This window comes from Ovis canadensis, chromosome 17 (genome assembly GCF_042477335.2).
Source record: "Ovis canadensis isolate MfBH-ARS-UI-01 breed Bighorn chromosome 17, ARS-UI_OviCan_v2, whole genome shotgun sequence".
Lineage (NCBI taxonomy): Eukaryota > Metazoa > Chordata > Mammalia > Artiodactyla > Bovidae > Ovis > Ovis canadensis.
Window position 1 is genome coordinate 52,601,308 of NC_091261.1, and position 19,561 is coordinate 52,620,868.

Genomic DNA, 19,561 nt, shown 5'->3' on the forward strand with positions numbered 1-19,561 from the left:
AATAAATTAAGGAAAAAAGAGAATGGTGACAGGAGTCAACGTGAATGGGAGAATTAATGAGGTTGCATTGCTTCCTTTGTTATAACAGTAATGTCCGGCTTTTGTAATTCAAAGGAATTCAAGGAAAAAATAGTGAATTAGAACTGAGAATGATCTCAGTGATCCCCCTTCACGGATCACTGCTTTGTTGTGGCTAAGGGCTTGTGTAATTTGATGAAGCTATGAGGCATGCCAAGATGGATGGGTCATAGTGGAGAGTTCTGACAAAACGTGATCCACTGAAGGAGGGAACGGCAAACCACCCCAGGATACTCACCATGAGAACCTCATAACTGTATGAAAGGACAAAGATATGACAATGAAAGATATGGCAACTTCCCAGGTTGGAAGGTGTCCAATATGCTACTGGGGAAGAATGGAGGAGAACTACTAATAGCCCCAGAAAGAATGAAGTGGCTGGGCCAAAGCGGAAACGATGCTCACTTGAGGATTTCTGGTGATGAAAGTCAAATCTGATGCTGCAAAGAACAGTATTGCATATGAACCTGGAATGTCAGGTTACTGAATCAAGGTAAATTGGATGTGGTCAAACAGGAGACAGTAAGAATAAACATCAAAATCTTGGGAGTCAATGAACTAAAATGGATGGGATTGGATGAATTTATTTCAGATGACCATTATATCTACTATATAGAATATAGTAGCATATATTCTATATAGTATACTATATAGTATAGTATATAGTATGAAGTGAAGTCAAGTCACTCAGTCGTGTCCAACTCTTTGCGACCCTGTGGATTGTAGCCCTCCAGGCTCCTCTGTCCATGGGATTCTCCAGGCAAGAGTACTGGAGTGGGTTGCCATTTCCTTCTCCAGGGATCTTCCCAACCCAGTGATCAAACCCGAGTCTCCTGTATTCCAGGCAGATGCTTTATCCTGAGCCATCAGGGAAATAGCATATAGTATAGTAGTATATATATAGAATATATAGTGGGCGAGAATCCCATAAAAGAAATGGAGTAGCCCTCATAATCAACAAAAGAGTATAAAATACAGTACTTGTGTGCAGCCTGAAAAATAACAGAACGATCTCAGTTCATTTCCAAGGCGAGCCATTCAACATCACAGTAAGCCAAGTCTATGTCCCTATCACTGATGCCAAAGAAGCTGAAATTCATTAGTTCTACGAAGACCTAGAAGACCTCCTAGAACTAACACCAAATTTAAAAAAAAAAAAAAGATATTCTATTCATCACTGGAGATTGGAGCGCAAAAGTACGAACTCAAGAGATACCTGGAGTAACAGACAAGTTTGGCCTTAGAGAACAAAATAAATCAGGGCAGAGGCTAACTGAATTCTGCCAAGAGAAGCCATTGGTCATAGCAAATACCTTTTTTCAACAACACAAGAGACAACTTTACATGTGGACATCACCAAATGGTTAATACGAAAATCAAATTGATTACATTCTTTGTAGCCAAAAATGGAAAAGCTGTATACAATTAGCAAAAACAAGACCTGGAGCTGACTATGGCTCAAATCATCAGCTTCTCATAGCAAAATTCAGGCTTAAACTAAAGAAAGCAGGGAAAATCACTATGCCAGCCAGATATGACTTAAGTTAAATCCCCTATAAATATGCAGTGGAGGTAACGAATAGATTCAAGGGATTAGAACTTGGAAAAGTGTGCCTGAAGAACTATGAATGGAGCTCCGTAATACTGTACAGGAAGTAGTAAACAAAACCATCCCAGAGAAAAAGAAAAGCAAGAAGGCAAAGTGGTTATCTGAGGAGGCCTTACAAATAGCTAAAGAAAGAAGAAAAGTGAAAAGCAAGTGAGAAAGGGAAAGGTATGTCCAACTAAATGCAGATTTCTAAAGAACAGCATGGAGAGACAAGAAGGCCTTCTTCAATGAACAGTGTATAAAATTAGAAGAAAACAACAGAAGGGGAAATACTAGAGATCTCTTCAGGAAAATTGGAAATATCAAGGGAACATTTTGCCCAAAGATGGGCACAATAAAGGACATAAATGGTAAAGACCTAGTAGATGCTGAAGAGATCAAGATATGCAGATGATACCACTTTAATGCCAGAAGGTGAAGAGGAACAAAAGCGCCTTGTGATGAAGATGAAGGAGGAGAGTGAAAGAGCTAGCTTAAGACTAAATAGTAAAAAAGCTAAGATTATGGCACCGGCCCCATTACTTCATGGCAAATAGAAGGAGAAAAGGTGGATGCAGTGACAGATTTCCTCTTCTTGGTTCTAAAATTATTGCAGATGGTGACTGCAGCCATGAAATCAGAAGAAGATTGCTTCTTGGCAGGAAAGCTGTGACAAACCTAGACAGTGTGTTGAAAAGCAGAGACTTTACTCTGCCAACAATGAACCAAGTCAAGGCTATAGTCTCCCCAGTGGTCACATACGGCTGTGAGAGCTGAATCATAAAGAAGGCAGAATGCCAAAGTGGTGCTGGAGAAGAGTCATGAGTCCCCTGGACAGCAAGGAGATCACACCAGTTAATCTTCAGGGTTAACTGGATACTCATTGGAAGGACTGATGCTAAAGCTGAAGTTCCAGTATTTTGATCACCAAATGCAAAGAGCTGACTGATTGGAAAAGTCCCTAACGCTGGGAAAGATTGCGAGCAGAAGGAGAAGAGGGCATCAGAGCATTAGATGGCTGGGCGGCATCACCGATGCAATGGACATGAACTTGGGCAAACTCTGGGAGACGGTGAGGCCAGAGAGGCCTGGCGTGCTTCCATCCATGAGGTTGCAAAGAGTTGGATATGACTGGGCAACTGAACAACAGAGCTGAGAAAGTAGAGGCTGCTGTGGGCTGTCAGTTTAAGAAGCATGACAATGAACATAGGGCAAGAAACAAAGTTGATGAAACAGGAATATAAAAACTACTCACTTTTAATATTTTAAATGGATAGTGAATAAGGATCTACTGTATAGCACAAGGAACTCTGCTCAGTGTTATTTGGTAGCCTGGATGGGAGGGGAGTTTAGGGGGAGAATGGACACATGTATATGTATGATTAAGTCCCTTTGCTTTTCACCTGAAAATATCATGATGTTGTTAATTGGCTATACCCAAACAAAAATTAAAAGTTAAAAAAAAATTACACACTTTTTCAGGTAGGTGAAACTTCAGCATATTTTTAAGCCCGTGGGAAAAAGAGCCAAAGAAGAGAAGATGATGACACATGGTAGAGCTGAGCGCAGTGATGGGGAAGTCTCAGAGGCGTGGGGGGTGGAATCCAAGACCCTTCCTCTAGGTCAGGAGGCAAGAAGAGAAAGGATGATGCCATGGGCAGCTCTGGAGGGAAGAAGGAGGGGTTCGGGGAGCAACTGCCCAGTGGCTTCTATTTTTTCTTTTCCTTTAAAGCTGAAGTTCACACTGTAGGCAAGGACTGAAAGGGGTGTTGATCAAGGACTGAAACCGCTGTTAGGAAAAGAGAACAATGGAGCCACTAAGAGCCAAGTAAATGTGGAGGCCCCGAAATGAAGACCCAGAAAAGGCGAGATCAACACACGAAACAAACCAACAGAGATTCCAAGCAACATTTGGAAAATGAAATAAAAATGTTATAGACATTCTAATCAAATAAGTTTGGAACCTCTAGGAGATATCAAAGAATGTTGCAATAAGACCTTGGGGGTGTCTCAGCCGCAAGGTTCACGGTGTAACTCAGAGCTGAACAGTGATGCACAGAAGGCTGCAAATCCACTCACTAAAGGTGGGCCTATTCTATTTGGTTGCTCTCAGGCTCAGAGTCCTAAACTTCCCTGAATCCTGAATCATCATGAATTTCTACCACTGTCTTCTCACAGGAGGACTCATACAGGTCAGATATTTCACATTCTTTAACAGAGTCTATTAGTGTTTAATCAGTGTTTTGCTATTATTCCAATCAGAGCTCTGAGAAATGTAATTTCCTATTTACATCATTTCTCAGAGGAGCTATTTATATGTACATAAATTTGAATAATTTGCTTTATGAATTCTACATGTAAATTTCCATAAAAATGTTGGGGCCAGAAGAACTCATTTATGAAGAGTTCTCTGTTCTCAGGAGGACAGCAGTGATGTGCCTTTCTCAGGTAGTAGCATAGAGAGAATACAGGAAACTTCTGCAATGCTACTGCATGCTGTACTGCATTACAGAAAGCATTCAACCCCAAAAGAAACAAAAAGCAAACACGAGGCATAAGTTTGTGAGTCAAATTCCACATTTTGATAATTATAACTTGTAAAGAACTATAGAGCTAATTGGTATTACTCAGCCATTAAAAAGAATACATTTGAATCCGTTCTAATGAGGTGGATGAAACTGGGGCCGATTATACAGAGTGAAGTAAGCCAGAAAGAAAAACACCAATACAGTATATTAACACATATATATGGAATTTAGAAAGATCGTCATGATAACCCTGTATGTGAGACAGCAAAGAGACACAGATGTATAGAACAGTCTTTTGGACTCTGTGGGAGAGGGAGAGGGTGGGATGATTCGGGAGAATAGCATTGAAACATGTATAATATCATATAAGAAACGAATCGCCAGTCTAGGTTCGATACAGGATACAGGATGCTTGGGGCTGGTGCACTGGGATGACCCAGAGAGATGGTATGGGGAGGGAGGTGGGAGGGGGGTTCAGGACTGGGAACACGTGTACACCCGTGGTGGATTCATGTTGATGTATGGCAAAACCAATACAGTATTGTAAAGTAAAATAAAGTAAAATTTAAAAAAGAATTATAGAGCTAAGAACACTGATTATTCACCTTGGACACATGCCATTCTTTGATTTGGAAGGACAGTTACATACCTATATTTTGCTAAGTCAAATCTGCAATCATATCCCTTAGTAATTAACTTGCTTAAGAAATAGAATTTTGTATATTCTCTTTCCATTTTTTAGGCTTGATTGGTTCTAAATCAGAAAACAAAAAGATTGTGACAAAAAAAATAGCCCTGAATATTAAGGTACCAAAACAATCATAAATAAAACAGGATTGTATCGTAATAGATAGAACTGGAATAAATAAATGAAATGAGGAGACTACTGAGATAAAATTTTTCACCATGCAATGAGAAAATTGATACCAAGATAAATTAAATGACTTACTGAAAATTATAAAGCCCATCAGCAACAGTTCTGAGATACAGCAGTGCTCCTTCTCTCCAATTACAGTGTTCATCCCATCAAGATTAAACAGAAATAGAGAGGGAATTTAAATGGCACATGTTCCAAGCTGATCTCTAAATAGGGCCCCAGGGAGCCGCTCAATTAATTTATGATTAACTTATGATTTTTCTATATACTCTGTCACCTGTCTGATTTCATTTGATTAAGTATTAATACAAACAGAGCTCAAATACAAAGAACTCTGAAGTAGGCAGAATATGAAACTATATAATTTATGAAATTATATATATAATTTCATATCTATATTCTATATAATAAACTATATAGAGAAACTATATTCATATATACACATACATTTTCATAAAGTATATATATATTTAAATATACATATATTCTGTCTACATCAAAATTCTTTGCATAAGAGCTTCATTTATGCTTACTAAGTTAAAGTGTATATACTATAATGAAAGTGGAGAGAGTGCACATCTCATCTCAAGTATTTGTAATTTAGCTAGAGTTAACATAAACGTTTCAATCAGAAAATAAAAGCTATCATATAAAGAGTAATAATATTAAATCTAATCAAGTGTCAAAACATACAAGACAAACAAAAAGGATTTTAAGAGGTCAAGAAGAAGTTAATTTTAATTTTAATCATAAAGTCTAATCAAGCTTCCCAGTGACGCTTGGTCTGGGTGTTGTCCCTAGTCAAGCATGTTGATCACTCTGGTGGCAAAGAACCGCCCAAGGAAATTCATTTTTTCTTTGGATAGTTATATCCTAAACTATAAAACTGAAATGTCTTCTTCTATGTTTCTCTCTCTGGTCTTGGTTCTGTAACTTGAGGTCTAAATACAAACTCCTCATCTATTCTTAAAGAAAACAACTCAGAGTACACTCGATCAAACCACCGACTTTCATGTTCCAGCAAACCCTGATCATGGTTCTTGGAAGAAATTCTCATGTAAATCCAACCCTCATAAACAACAGCAGCCATAATTCCACACAAGGTTCCAGTTATGATATACCTGCCAGGAAATTAACATTCTTTTCTATCTAAACACTGTATTTCCATCAAGGTCTAAGAACTCAATTTATTAACAACTTCAGCATGCTATTAATTTGTATTAATATTTTTCTCAATGGAAATTTCTAATCATTTTACAAGTTTCATTAGGCAAGGTAATATGATGAACTGATTTACAAAACAGAAACTCACTCATAGACATAGGAAACAAGCATGGTTACCCAGGGGAAAGGTAGGAGGAGAGATAAATTGGGAGTTTGATATTGACAAATATTATATATAAAATAAACAAGGGCCTCATGTATAGCACAGAGAACTATACTCAATTTTCTGTAGTAATCTAAATGGGAAAATAATTTGAAAAGCAATATATTATATACATATATATATATAAAATACATACACATACATATGTCTAAGTCATTTTGCTGTACACCTGAAACTAACACAACATTGTTAATCAACTATATTCCAATATAAAATATATATTTTTTTAATTTCATAAAGCAAGGTAATAGCTGAGATGTGCCTGGAAGGACCACATAGATCAAGCAGGAAGTTGTCATCCCTTGGACTACAAGGGGATCCAACCAGTCCATTCTGAAGAAGATCAGTCCTGGGATTTCTTTGGAAGGAATGATGCTAAAGCTGAAACTCCAGAACTCTGGCCACCTCATGTGAAGAGTTGACTCATTGGAAAAGACTCTGATGCTGGGAGGGATTGGAGGCAGGAGGAGAAGGGGACGACAGAGGATGAGATGGCTGGATGGCATCACGGACTCGATGGACGTGAGTTTGAGTGAACTCCGGGAGTTGATGATGGACAGGGAGGCCTGGCGTGCTGTAATGCATGGGGTTGCAAAGAATCCGACACGACTGAGTGACTGAACTGAACTGAACTGTCATCCTCACCAAAAGCCTGTCTAAGCATAAGTGGCAGACTGGCATAATGACAGACTGGCCTTTCTGAGATAAGAAAGTAGTTTTATGCAAAGTTCTGCATGTAAATCAGAGAGGCCTTTCAAAGTCATAATGAAGAGTCTGCCCTGGATCCATCAAAGAATATAAGACAACATTGTGGGTCTTGAACATAAGATTAACAAGAGGAAAATGGAAAAAATATATAAGGCGAATAATAATGAGCAAACAAAAAATACAGTAAATAAGTATGAAGCTATTGTAGCAGATATGTTGAACATGATGGTAAGCACAGATGCAATGAGTAGGACAGATATAGGAGATCACTTTAAGAGAAAACAGGTTGCATTTAAGCTTCATGCCCAAATAACTGAAATAACGAAGAAGCTTATTTTAAAACCTAGGGAATTATTTGTAAAAGGAAGATCATTAATTCAACTGACTGCAAAATAATAGCATGTCATTAAATTAGAACTGTTCAATGGCTAGTAAGAAAATACATAACTGCCCATCGATGAAAAATTTGCTCTACTTTGTTATAGTGATAATAATACAGGCAATTTTCAATTGCATCCATTGTACAGGCTCTCCAGCATTCCATCTTTCTTGCCAATGTATTTATCTTGAACATTCCCATTAGGTAGTTGAAAAATCAACCCATTATATTAATAGAATTAATTACTATTAATGCATAAAAAGCTAAAGTGAAGTCGCTCAGTCATGTCCGACTCTTTGCGACCCCAAGGACTGTAGCCTACCAGGCTCCTCTGTCCATGGGATTTTCCAGGCAATAGTCCTGGAGTGGATTGCCATTTCCTTCTCCAGGGGATCTTCCCAACCCAGGGATTGAACCCAGGTCTCCTGCATTGTAGACAGACACTTTACCGTCTGAGCCACCAGGGAAGTCCTACTTCATAGTAGGCAAAAAAATCAGAATAGGAAGAAAATGGCTAACATTATTTAGAAAACACATGATGGCTTTAATCATTCACAGTAATCCAACCCTCCTTACTACACAGAACTGTTTTATACAGATGCTGTCATTAAATGGTACGACAGCTCTCTCAAGGAGACAAAAAATTCTCAAACACATTTATACACACACAACTTTCTCAGACTGTGAACAAACTGGTAAAAATAAGTCATATTGTTTCCCATTACACACAGAGAGAACCACAAATCTTTATGCCATGATTTTAAAGCTAGAGTGCCAACAGTAAGAGGGCTTCCCAGGTGGCTCAGTGGTAAATAATCCGCCTGCTAATGCAGGAGACATAGGAGATAGAATCCCTAGGTCAAGAAGATCCCCTGGAGGAGGAAATGGTAATACACTCCAGTATTCTTGCCTGGAAAATCCCAGGGACAGAGGAGCCTCGTGGGCTACAGTCCATAGATTTGCAAAGAGTAGGAGATGACTGAGCATGCGTGCACCAACAGTTTGACAGAAAGATCATTAAGATAAATACATGCAAACATGACCACACACTCAGAAATAACAGCTGCTGCTGCTGCTAAGTCGCTTCAGTAGTGTCCGACTCTGTGCGACCCCATAGATGGCAGCTCATCAGGCTCCACCATCCCTGGGATTCTCCAGGCAAGAACACTGGAGTGGGTTTCCATTTTCTCTTCCAATGCATGAAAGTGAAAAGTGAAAGTGAAGTCGCTCAGTCATGTCCAACTCTTAGGGACGCCATGGACTACAGCCTACCAGGCTCCTCCGTCCATGGGATTTTCCAGGCAAGAGTACTGGAGTGGGGTGCCATTGCCTCATCAAGTATCAAGTAAGGGCTTCTTATATAGCTTCTTCACACCTAAGATAGAAATATGGGCCCAAAATGGGAGAAGTGAAAGTCTCTCAGTCATGTCTGACTCTTTGCGGTCCCATAGACCATACAGTCCATGGAATTCTCCAGGTCAGAATACTGGAGTGAGTAGCCTTTCCCTTCTCCAGAGGATCTTTCCAACTCAGGGATTGAATCCAGGTCTCCTGCACTGCAGGCAGATTCTTTTTTACCAGCTGAGACACAGGGAAACCCAACAAAACTGGAGTGGGTAGCCTATCCCTTCTCCAGCAGATCTTCCAGACCCAGGAATCAAACCGGGGTCTCCTGCATTGCAGGCAGATTTTTTATCAACTGAGCTATCAGGGAAGCCCGAGAAAGGAGATTTCAAATGTAGCTTGCAAGCATATTAGTTACACCTATCAGTGAGTGAGCAGGTGAAATTCAAACAAGTTTCCCTAACTCAGTGATGCAAAAAAAGGTAATATGTACCAAAAGGTTATGATCTGGCCAAATTCAGTATTAAAAAGTGTTATTATGTCTGCCATGAGCACAAATAAACATGATAAATTATGTTTTGGTTTTGGTTGTGATAGTTCTATTTTGTTTTGCTTTTGCTTATTCAATCAAGAACTCTGTAAGCATATTTTAGAAAGTTCTGGTTTCATATACAATAGAGATATAAATACAAATCTATGCCTCCTGCATATCAATTATGGCATGCATTCATTAGATAATTTATATTTGTCATCTGTCAATGACTATTTCTTGAAATTAATAGTAGCTTAACACGCTTATTCCAGAAAAAAAGATTGTGTGGTTTTAAAAGATACTAAAAAATATCTGATTACTCATGAAATTTCAAGAAGAAATGCTATCACTGAAAGTTGTTAAATTCTTATTATTAGACCAAGATATATTTATTTTATATGGTAGAGCTTTCTAAGACAATGCACCAAAAATAGCAGCTGATCTATTTAAGTCTGGATGGAGATAAAATTTTTAAAAGATGATTCTGTATCATTCTACTATTGGATAGTCATAAGGCTATCATCACATAAAATATATTAGAATCAAAGAATCTTTAAAATCTCACAAACTGAAATGTCCATAAATATTGCCATCTGGCCTAACCACCTATTCAACACCCAAACTTTCTATAAAGTATGCCGCCAAGCGATTATCCCCCATGTCTGAGTGCTTGGAGCCACTGGGAACTCCACTATCTCCCTGCCTAGGCAATTATATCTGGCAGACTGCTATCAGAAAATTCTTCCTAATTTGGAGCCAAAAATATCCCTCCTCGTGTCTTCTACTCATTAGTCCTTGTTTTAACTATTGGTGTTCAAGCAGCAAAGACTTTCTCATCTAAATCACAATTTTTCAAAAAATTGAAGACAACTGTCAAATACCTCAGTTCTTTTAGCTCTTCCAAATATGACATTATGGTAATTACCTCAACTATTCTTATTTCTCTCCCCTGAAAGTACTAACTATCACAGTACAGAAAGCTCTGTAAAACCTGCTCTAAATAACTGAATTCTTTTAAGTGAAGTAATATGCTTAACACAGAATTAGTACACTATTAACACTAATTTCTTTCTTAAGTAACTAAATATAGTTATATACAGCTGAGAAAGATATAGAAAGTATATAGTTACTCATCTGTATCATGTATATTCTAATATACTATTCTCTATTATACTATATTATGTTACATAATGCTTCATCTGTATCATGGTTACCTGTTAATATACTGGTTACAATATTAATGTATTATAAATAGGGCTTCCCTGGTAGCTCAGGAGGGAAACAATTTGCCTGCAATGCAGGAGATCCTGGTTCAATTCCAGAGTCAGGAAGATCCCCTGGAGAAGGGAACAGCTATCCACTCCAGTATTTTGGCCTTAGAATTACACAGAGAGGAGCCTTGCAGTCCATGGGGTCGTAAACAGTCAGACACAACAGGGCCACTTTCACTTTCTTTTTTTTTTTAAACACTATTAATAGCATCTAACATTTTTTCCATTTGCTCTCTGCCAATCTATGCTTTCCCCATTCTATATACTTGGACACATGTTTTCTGAAACAAAGTGCAGTTTATACTTCAATTTTGTTAGATTCAGCCCCTCACTTTGGCCATTCAAGACCATGAAAAGTGAAAGTGAAAGTTAAGTTGCTCAGTCGTGTCTGACTCTTTTGCGACCCTGTGGACTGTAGCCCACCAGGCTCCTCCATCCATGGGATTCTCCAGGCAAGGATACTGGAGTGGGTTGCCATTTCCTTCTCCAGGGGATTTTCCTGACCCAGGGATCGAACCCAGGTCTCCCGCATTGCAGGCAGACGCTCTAACGCGAGCCACCAGGGAAGCACATTCAAGACCATATTAGATCTTAATTCTATCTCACATATCCACCATCTATTTCATTTGAGTGTTTCCCTTGTACAGTCTTATTTTAGCCATTGGTAAAGATGTTTAACATAATAAGGCCAAACTTTCATCAGGAAACATCATGCAGGTTGAAATGCTGTACTAGCTACCTAGCTGTTAACTAATTTTCCCAGTACTCAGACTGTACGTCTAAATAAATTCCACAGAGATCTATACATTATTTTCCAGCACTGTAACAAAATCTAGATACAATGACAAGTCATTCAAAGATCTGATGTTTGTATTCATTTTTTAAACAAATGTTTGTTCCATGTACATTCAGTACCTGGCAATATGTTGATCTCTGGTGACTAAGGCAGTAAGATGCTGCCCTCAAGGAGCTTACAGTCTAGTGGGAAAGCAGACAATTACAGGTGATATCATCGGATAGCCTTATAAACGGGACAGGCAATTAGGGAACCACAAAGGATCACAGTGTGATTATAGAAATCAGATTGTTAGGCTTAGGAAAGGTCTCCTAGAGCAAACAGAAAGGTTTGTGTTGAATTGAGTTTGAGGTCCTTATAGAACAGTCAGATTTAAATGTTGGTTGTGTGGGTGTGGTGCTCTCGAGACAAATCTGGGCTGGACATATAGAAGTCAACAGTGAAAATGTAGTATTTGCAGCTGTGGACTTGAATAAGAGCCCTGAGTCAGAAGTTAATGAAAGAAGGAAACCTCTGGCATTTTGGTAAAATGGAAGAACATTTCAGAGGTCTGAAACATCAAGTGTATATGACACCTGAGTAAGGGTGTGGGTTGGATGGAGAGATAGAGCTGGGGGAGTCAGAGGCCAGTTCAGCAGGAATTCTGTGCCAAGAAATGAGAACCTTTTCTAGAAGGCCATGGGATCCCTAAAAGGGCTCTAAGCATTGGAATGACTTGAGTAGATTGAAGAAAATACACGCTAGGGTTGATGCGGGGTAGGAATTGATGAAGGACAAGAAGCAAGGAGACAAATAAAGTGAAAAGAGACTAATACAAGGAACTAATACAGGCAAAACAGGTGACAGGTGGAGAGAAAGCAGGGTCATGATAGGGATGGCAGTGACTGACACACTCCTAACATTGTGCAGACTCTGACCTTGGAGTCTGTGTGATGACTGACTGGATTTGAGAAGCTAAGGTAGAGAGAGGGTCCCAGGTAATCCTCAGGATCTGAGCTTGGATGGAAAAGAATGCAAATGGAAACACCACTTTGGGAAAGGATGGGGAGGGTTTCAATACTTGGTTTTTATCACTTTAAATTGAGTTTTAAGATCAAGACAGGATAACTAGGTACTAATAGAAAAGTTGGATGTATGAGTATGGCTTGAGCTAAGAGAGGTCTGAGCTAAAACCAGAGCCTGAGGAGTTAATAGTGAATGGATGGAGTTACAGTCAGTGATTTGGACACAACCACTAAAGCAGAATATATAGGAAATAAGACCAAAAGATTAAGATCACTGTAAAATTCAACCTGTAAAAGAGAAAGCTAAACAGTGTCCAAGGACTTAATCTAAAATATATTTTCTAACTTTATTTTATATTTATTAATAGAAACTAAATTTCTAAAAATTTTTAACTCAAATTTATCAGGTAGTTTGTCAACCTGGTACTGCTGCTTTCATTACAGACCATAAAAAATGAATAATGGCATAAATTTGTGAGTGTCAAGATTCTCAAAACAATGTAGGTTAAAAAAATAATAAAAAGCCAGGAAAAGTTTATCATAAGATTCAAGCTTCACGCTGACCTAGAATATGAAGGGTCCTAAATTCTTTATTTTTTCTACATTTAAAAACATTTTCCCCCTTATTTCTCATCTTTGGAGGGAAAAGTTAAAAGAGTAAAATGGGAAGTTTTTGCTCATGTTTGCAACATGAACACAACACATTAACTGTGTATATCCATCCAACTCCATTATTCAACTCTATTCCAAAAATAGTTTAAATAAATGAAAATATCACTGGGCAAATTTCACCATATTGAAGAGTATACAGTAGTCCACCAGACTTCTTGGTTTTGTGATCTCAAATACTCCTCTTAATCAAGATGATTAATTTTTAATCAACTTGCACAAGATGGGCAAAGTGAACCATATGAGATACAAATAACTTGCATATTCTTTCTCAGCCCATTGTTATAACTGAGATTCCAAATCTGGATGTTCAAAGAAAAAAACCTTAGTCTTCAGAGGTTTGCTGCTGCTGCTGCTAAGTCAATTCAGTTGTGTACGACTCTGTGCAATGCCATAGACGGCAGCCCACCAGGCTCCCTCGTCCTTGGGATTCTCCAGGCAAGGAGACTGGAGTGGGTTGCCATTTCCTTCTCCAATGCATGAAAGTGAAAAGTCAAAGTGAAGTTGCTCAGTCTTGTCTGACTCTTAGCAACCTCATGGACTGTGGCCTACCAGGCTCCCCTATCCATGGGATTTTCCAGGCAAGAGTACTGGAGTGGGGTGCCATTGCCTCCCTTCAGAGGTTTAGTGATCACTTAAAATCAAAATTCCTTATAAAATGCTCAAAGAAAAATTATACTAGTCTAACTCTCCAAAGTACATCTACTTTTTAATAAGTTGGATTTGGGGTAGCATTGCTATGGCCGCTGTTATAAGTTTTATTTAGTCTCATTATTATTACACAAAAGTAAGTAATATAATCAAAATTTCACTACTGTGGTTGAGATAGATTTCTCAACATATCTAAAATACTGTGATATGGGCTTACCAGGTATATATTGGGCCTTCCACTTAGAGATCACCAACATGTGCCAAAGAGAACCTTCGGAGTTTCACTCTTTATCAGATTTAACTTTAAAAATCTGTCTTAATGGTAGACAACCTAAGTATATACAAGTCAGTTCATATGTGTATGTTCAGTCATTCTGTCTTGTCCAATTCTTTGCAACCCCAGGGACTGTAGCCCACCAGGCTGCCCTGTCCATGGAATTCTCTAGGAAGAATACTGGAGTGGGTAGCCATTCCCTTTTCCAAGAGATCTTCCCAACCCAGGGATCCAACCTGGGTCTCCTGAACTGCAGGCAAATTCTGTACCATTTGAGCCAACAGGGAAGCCCTAGGCAATAGAATAATTGTGGGAAAGGGTAAGTGTGAAAGTCATTCAGTTGTGTCCAACTCTTTGCGACCCCATGGACTGCAGCCTACCAGGCTCTTCTGTCCATGGAATTCTCCAGAACAGAATACTGGAGTGGGTAGCCATTCCCTTCTCCAGGGGATCTTCCCAAGCCAGGAATCGAACAGGGTCTCCTGCAAGCAGATTCTTTACCAGCTATGCTATCAGGATGCCCTCTAAAAGACTCTTATGAGATATGTGATAGTTATAAAGCTTGCAGTTGCCACATTCAAAACTCTGGTTCATGACATTTGATGGGGGACTGGGTGGGAGAAGGGCAGGGAGACAGGATTCCTATCAGCTTCCTCAGTGATCACAGATGACTTGACTGCATAAACCGAATCACCAGGACTATAAGACAAATGCAACAGTTCATGTCAATATGCTATGATTTATCAAATAAAAGGTTAATATAAAGAAGATCCAAAACAAGACAATGTGTCCTTTTGCTTGGGAAGAGTAAGGCCTGATCATGTCCAGTTCCCTAAAATGCTCATCTCCCAGCTGTTGCACAAAAACTGTATCAGTGAAGCTGAGTGACAGAGGCAGGAGGTCACACTCAGCCAGGCAGTTGGGGCCATCCTGTCACACCCAGAACCCAGCCTGACATCAGACTGTGTAAACTGGAATAAGCAGAATTGTTATAGTTGTAAACCAGGAGGTACTGCTTAACAGAGAGATTTATGCACAATAAGGCTTTATGTGGGTCACCATACCAGCCCCAGAACTTCTGTCTCACATATTCATACAAACATCCACCCTGAATACAAACTCCAATATATTTTCTTTAAAAAATATACTTCCTAAAATGTACCTTAAAAATTTTTATGGAACATCTATGAAACTATACAGTCTATATTTAAATAATGATGATGCTGGAATAACGTTACCCTAGATCAATATGGCACTTAAGAAATCTTAATGTAAAAATAATCAGTATCAGCAAATTAATTTTTATTCCAGATAACTGCATACATTGTAACATTACTACCTAAAAGCACATATTTTGTGACGGTTATTTATATATATACTATTATTCACCAATAATATTAACTCTTTATTTTACAAAATGGAGTCCAAACCACAAAACCTTGCTGGTTTTTTTCTGAGTGGGGAGGGAGTGGGATTTGGACTTAGATTTTTTTTACAAGTAACTTCAAAATAAATGACATTTTCTGAGAAATATCCTACTTTCCTAATATAAATCTTTTACCAAAAAAAAAAAAAAAACACTGAAATGGAAAACTGATCTACCATGTGAATTTTCTCTTGCCATGCATTAATATGAATTAAATAGACCTTAAAATTATAGTTCCAGGTATCTGATTTTTTTAATGAATATTCATTTTTAGGAGTGGTTTTTAAAAAGTCAACTTTTTGAACTGGTACTTGCTCAAAACACATAATCTCAGTATCCAAAGAATTCATGGTAAGAAAAAAATAACTTTTTTCCTACTTTTATAAAAGATGTGTAAAATTATATAAGTCCAGGGCATGAACAAACTTGATAAAACTCTACTAGTTTCATCTGAAAGCTGAGAACTAGCTTCCACACACTAAAGCCTTCTTCACTCTGTCACTTTCTACCTATGAAACAAATGGGTACATATTCTGATTGGAATAGTCCTGATGACGTGTTTCAGTAAACCGCTTTACTTTGATAAAAATGCAATAACATCTCTCTGTATAAGAATATAAGACATGAAGGACATACGATGGACATAGGTACTGCTTCTTTTTCCCCTTCCCTTTCTTTGAAGACTTTTCTTTTGAGTAGGCTTCTTCAATACACAAGGAAATTAAAATAAAAAAGGCCACTGCCAATAAAAACTTCATCTTGAAAATTTAAATTTCAGAAGATGGATCTACAAGAAAGAACAAGAAGATATTTACATTCATGAGACAAATGACAATTACATGACTCTTTAAGGATTATGACTGTTTCTACCATGGACAGGGCGCTTGTACATCACATTCTCACTGCTCCTGGCAAACATCTGTCTTCCATACATGCACAAACATGAAGGCTTTGTCATATTTTAAGCTTACTAAATACATTATACTCAGTAAAATTTTCTATTCTTCTTTCTCTTCTTTGAAAGAAAAACTCTGTAAATTGTATCTCTGTAATAACTGCATGTTACTTTATATTTTGTGACGCTCTGTGATGGTTTCACAGTAAAAGTTAGTTTAAAAATTGCTTCATAGAAAACAAGACCATGAGGAATAAAAAGTAAGTATGTAAAATTTTCTACTATATAGTTTCACAAAATTATAAATTGATACTGAATTACAGACTGTATCAATACATGCTTAGAAAGATAACTGGAAAGATGTTTACAAGGTGTTAAGATTGTGCTTGTACATTTAAATTTATGTTTTATTTTTTAAATTTCTTCTGTTCTTTGATTTTTGTATATTTTTCCAAAAACAATATAAATTATCCTCAAGGAAAAAGTTAATTCTAATTATTAAAGGACTGACAGAAATAAAAGAAAAAGATAGTATCAAAGTTTCACCCTCTAAATTCATGGGTTTTTTTTACATACATTAAATTTGCAAGTTACCTTTTACCCAAAAAAAGGAAGGTGCATAATATTTTAAGTTAGCGCTCTCCTGTTCTACTCAGACGGTACTAACATTTCTTATTCAATAGATGATTTCTGACTCTAGAAATTCTAGGCAACACTGCAAGAAATAAATTAGCAACTATAGTCAGATTCCCCCAAATAATCTTCTTAGCCATATTTTAATAACATTTTTCATGCTCCAAGAGAATTACATTCTTGCCTATCTGATGCAACAACAACAATGAAAACTTAAAGCATCTTCTAAACACTGGAATATTTAAATCTCTTCCGCATCCTTCATTCCCAAACCATAAACTGTTTCTCCTTCCTTGTTTCCTGCCGAGTAAGAGACCGGCCTGTTCCCCAACATTAACTTGATTCCCAACTCCATATTTTTGCTTCTCCTGTGGCATGTTTTCCGCCTATCTTCTTCCTAGGAACTCTTATTTTCCCACATTTATTCTTCACAGTCCCTAAGCAAGCAGTGAGGGCTTCCTCCCTGGTCTTTCTCCTGAAGACACGACAGAGGGGACTTATCAGGCCCCCAGCTGCCCTCAGTCAACTCGCAACACTAGACTTCCTACCCCTCTCCCCACGCCCCAGCCTAGGGGGACATCTGGTGCAGACACCTTTGCCCAAGGCCGCAGGTACTGTGCCCACATCTTTGCCCACTCAGCCCCAGGAGCCCAGGAGCCCAGAGGCCCTGGAGGTCTGAGGGTGGAGAAATTCCACCCTGTCTCTCTCTATGCACCCCCCACCTTCCGAAGGGGCTGGCTACAGGAACTGAGGGACCCCTCCAGACCAAAGGACGCCAACTGCGCCTCTGATCCTCCGCTGCCAGCATCCCTCCAGCCGAGCACACCCACACCGCTGACCCGCGGGGATGCGCTCGCCGCCACCACCAGGGATGCTCTCGCCTCCTCCTCTTCTCCCTCCTCCTCGCGCCGCCGCCGCAGTGCCCGGTGCCCCCGCCAGGCCTTGGCGCAGAGGTGCGCATCCCTGGACCCCCGCGCCGCCCCTTCTCCCGGAGCCGACTTACCTGAGGCGCCCCTCCCGCAGCCCCGGGAGGACGCGCGCTCCGCCGGACGCGCCGGTGCGGGAGGGGGGCCGCGGGGGAGCGGCCGCGTCCGCGTCCCCGCGTCCCCGTCCCCGCGTTCCCGCGGTGGGCTGACGCGCCTGCTCCGGCCGAGGAGCCTGCGCCGTGGTGTCCGCGCCGGTGCGGTCTGGGCGCTGCGGGGCCCGCGGCACAGCCCGAGCGTGGCGAGAGGTGGGCCGGGCGGGACTGCAGAGGTGTCCCGGCTGCGCGCGTGTCCCCTTCCGGCCTCTGAGGGGAGGAATGCAGTCCTCACCAGGGGCTAAAGGAGATCGGGGCGGTGGGTGGGGGACAGGGCGCGGAGGACAGCTGGGTTACTTCGAAAGGAAAAACCTTTCAAGGAGCTGGAATCCTTTAGGGTCTATTTTTTTACCACTAGCAACAAAAAACAAGCAAACAACAAATGACCTTCTGAGACCTAAGCAGACAACAGTTTCTGTGACTATCATTTTTATGGTCTCCTGGCATCTAACTTCCTCTCCAGTCTTAAAATATTTCTCTAAGCCTGACCTTTTTAAGCATGCTGAAATTGATCAGAATTAATAAAACCATACAATCTTGGACATAAGTTGATTCATATCTTGGCTATTGTAAATAATGCTACTATGAACATTGACGTGCATGTATTTTTATGAATTTTCTTCAGATAGATACTCAAAAGTGAAATTTCTGGGTCATATGGTATCATCAGTTCTATTTTTTTTTTTTTTAATTTTTATGCACCCTCCATAGTGGCTGTACCAATTTACATCCCCACCAACAGTACACAAAGGATCCCCTTCCTACACGTCCTCACCAACGCTTCTTAGTTCTTGTGTGTTTTGATAACTGCCGTTCTGACAGGTGTGAGGTGACAGCTAATTGTGGTTTTGTTTTGCATTTCCCTGATGATTAGTGATGTTGGGCATTTTTTCCTGAGTCTGATGGCCATTGGTATGTCTTCCTTAGAAAATGCATTCTTGAGTCTTGTGCTCATTTTTTGACTGGGTTGCTTGTTTTTTGATATTGAGTTGTGGAAGTTCTTTCTATGTTTTAGAGGTTAATTCCTTACTGAACATACCATTTGCAAATATTTTCTTCCATTCAATAGACTGCCTTTTTGTTTTGTTGATGGTTTCCTGTGTTTTGCAAAAGCTTTTTAGTTTGACTAGGTCTTATTTACTTACTTTTGCTTTTGTTACCTTTGCTACAGGAGATAGATCCAAAAAATATTGCTAAGAGCATACTGCCTGTGTTTCCTTTTCTTCTCAGAATTGTATAGTTTCAGGTCTTAAATTTACATCTTTAATCCATTTTCAGTTTATTTTTGTATGTAGTATGAGAAAACGTTCTATTTTCATTCCTTTACGTATAGTTTTCCAGTTTTCCCAACACGACTTATCAAAGGACTGTCTGTTCCCTATTGTGTATTCTTGTCTCCTTTGTCATAGATTAATTCACTCATACATGTGTGGGTTTATTTCC

General features: G+C 39.3%; 1 protein-coding gene across 1 annotated transcript in view; it reads right to left on the reverse strand.

Annotated features, from left to right (window-relative positions):
- The window catches only part of GLRB (glycine receptor beta), a 96,089-nt gene extending 77,713 nt beyond the window's left edge, over positions 1-18,376 (reverse strand). The window contains exons 1-2 of the mRNA XM_069557600.1: positions 18,044-18,376; positions 16,149-16,299 (exon numbers count right to left, since the gene is read on the reverse strand). Of these exons, the coding sequence (XP_069413701.1) occupies positions 16,149-16,270 (122 nt within the window). The 5' untranslated portion in view covers positions 16,271-16,299; positions 18,044-18,376. The remainder of the gene's footprint in view (positions 1-16,148; positions 16,300-18,043) is intronic.
- Between the last annotated feature and the right edge of the window lie 1,185 nt (positions 18,377-19,561).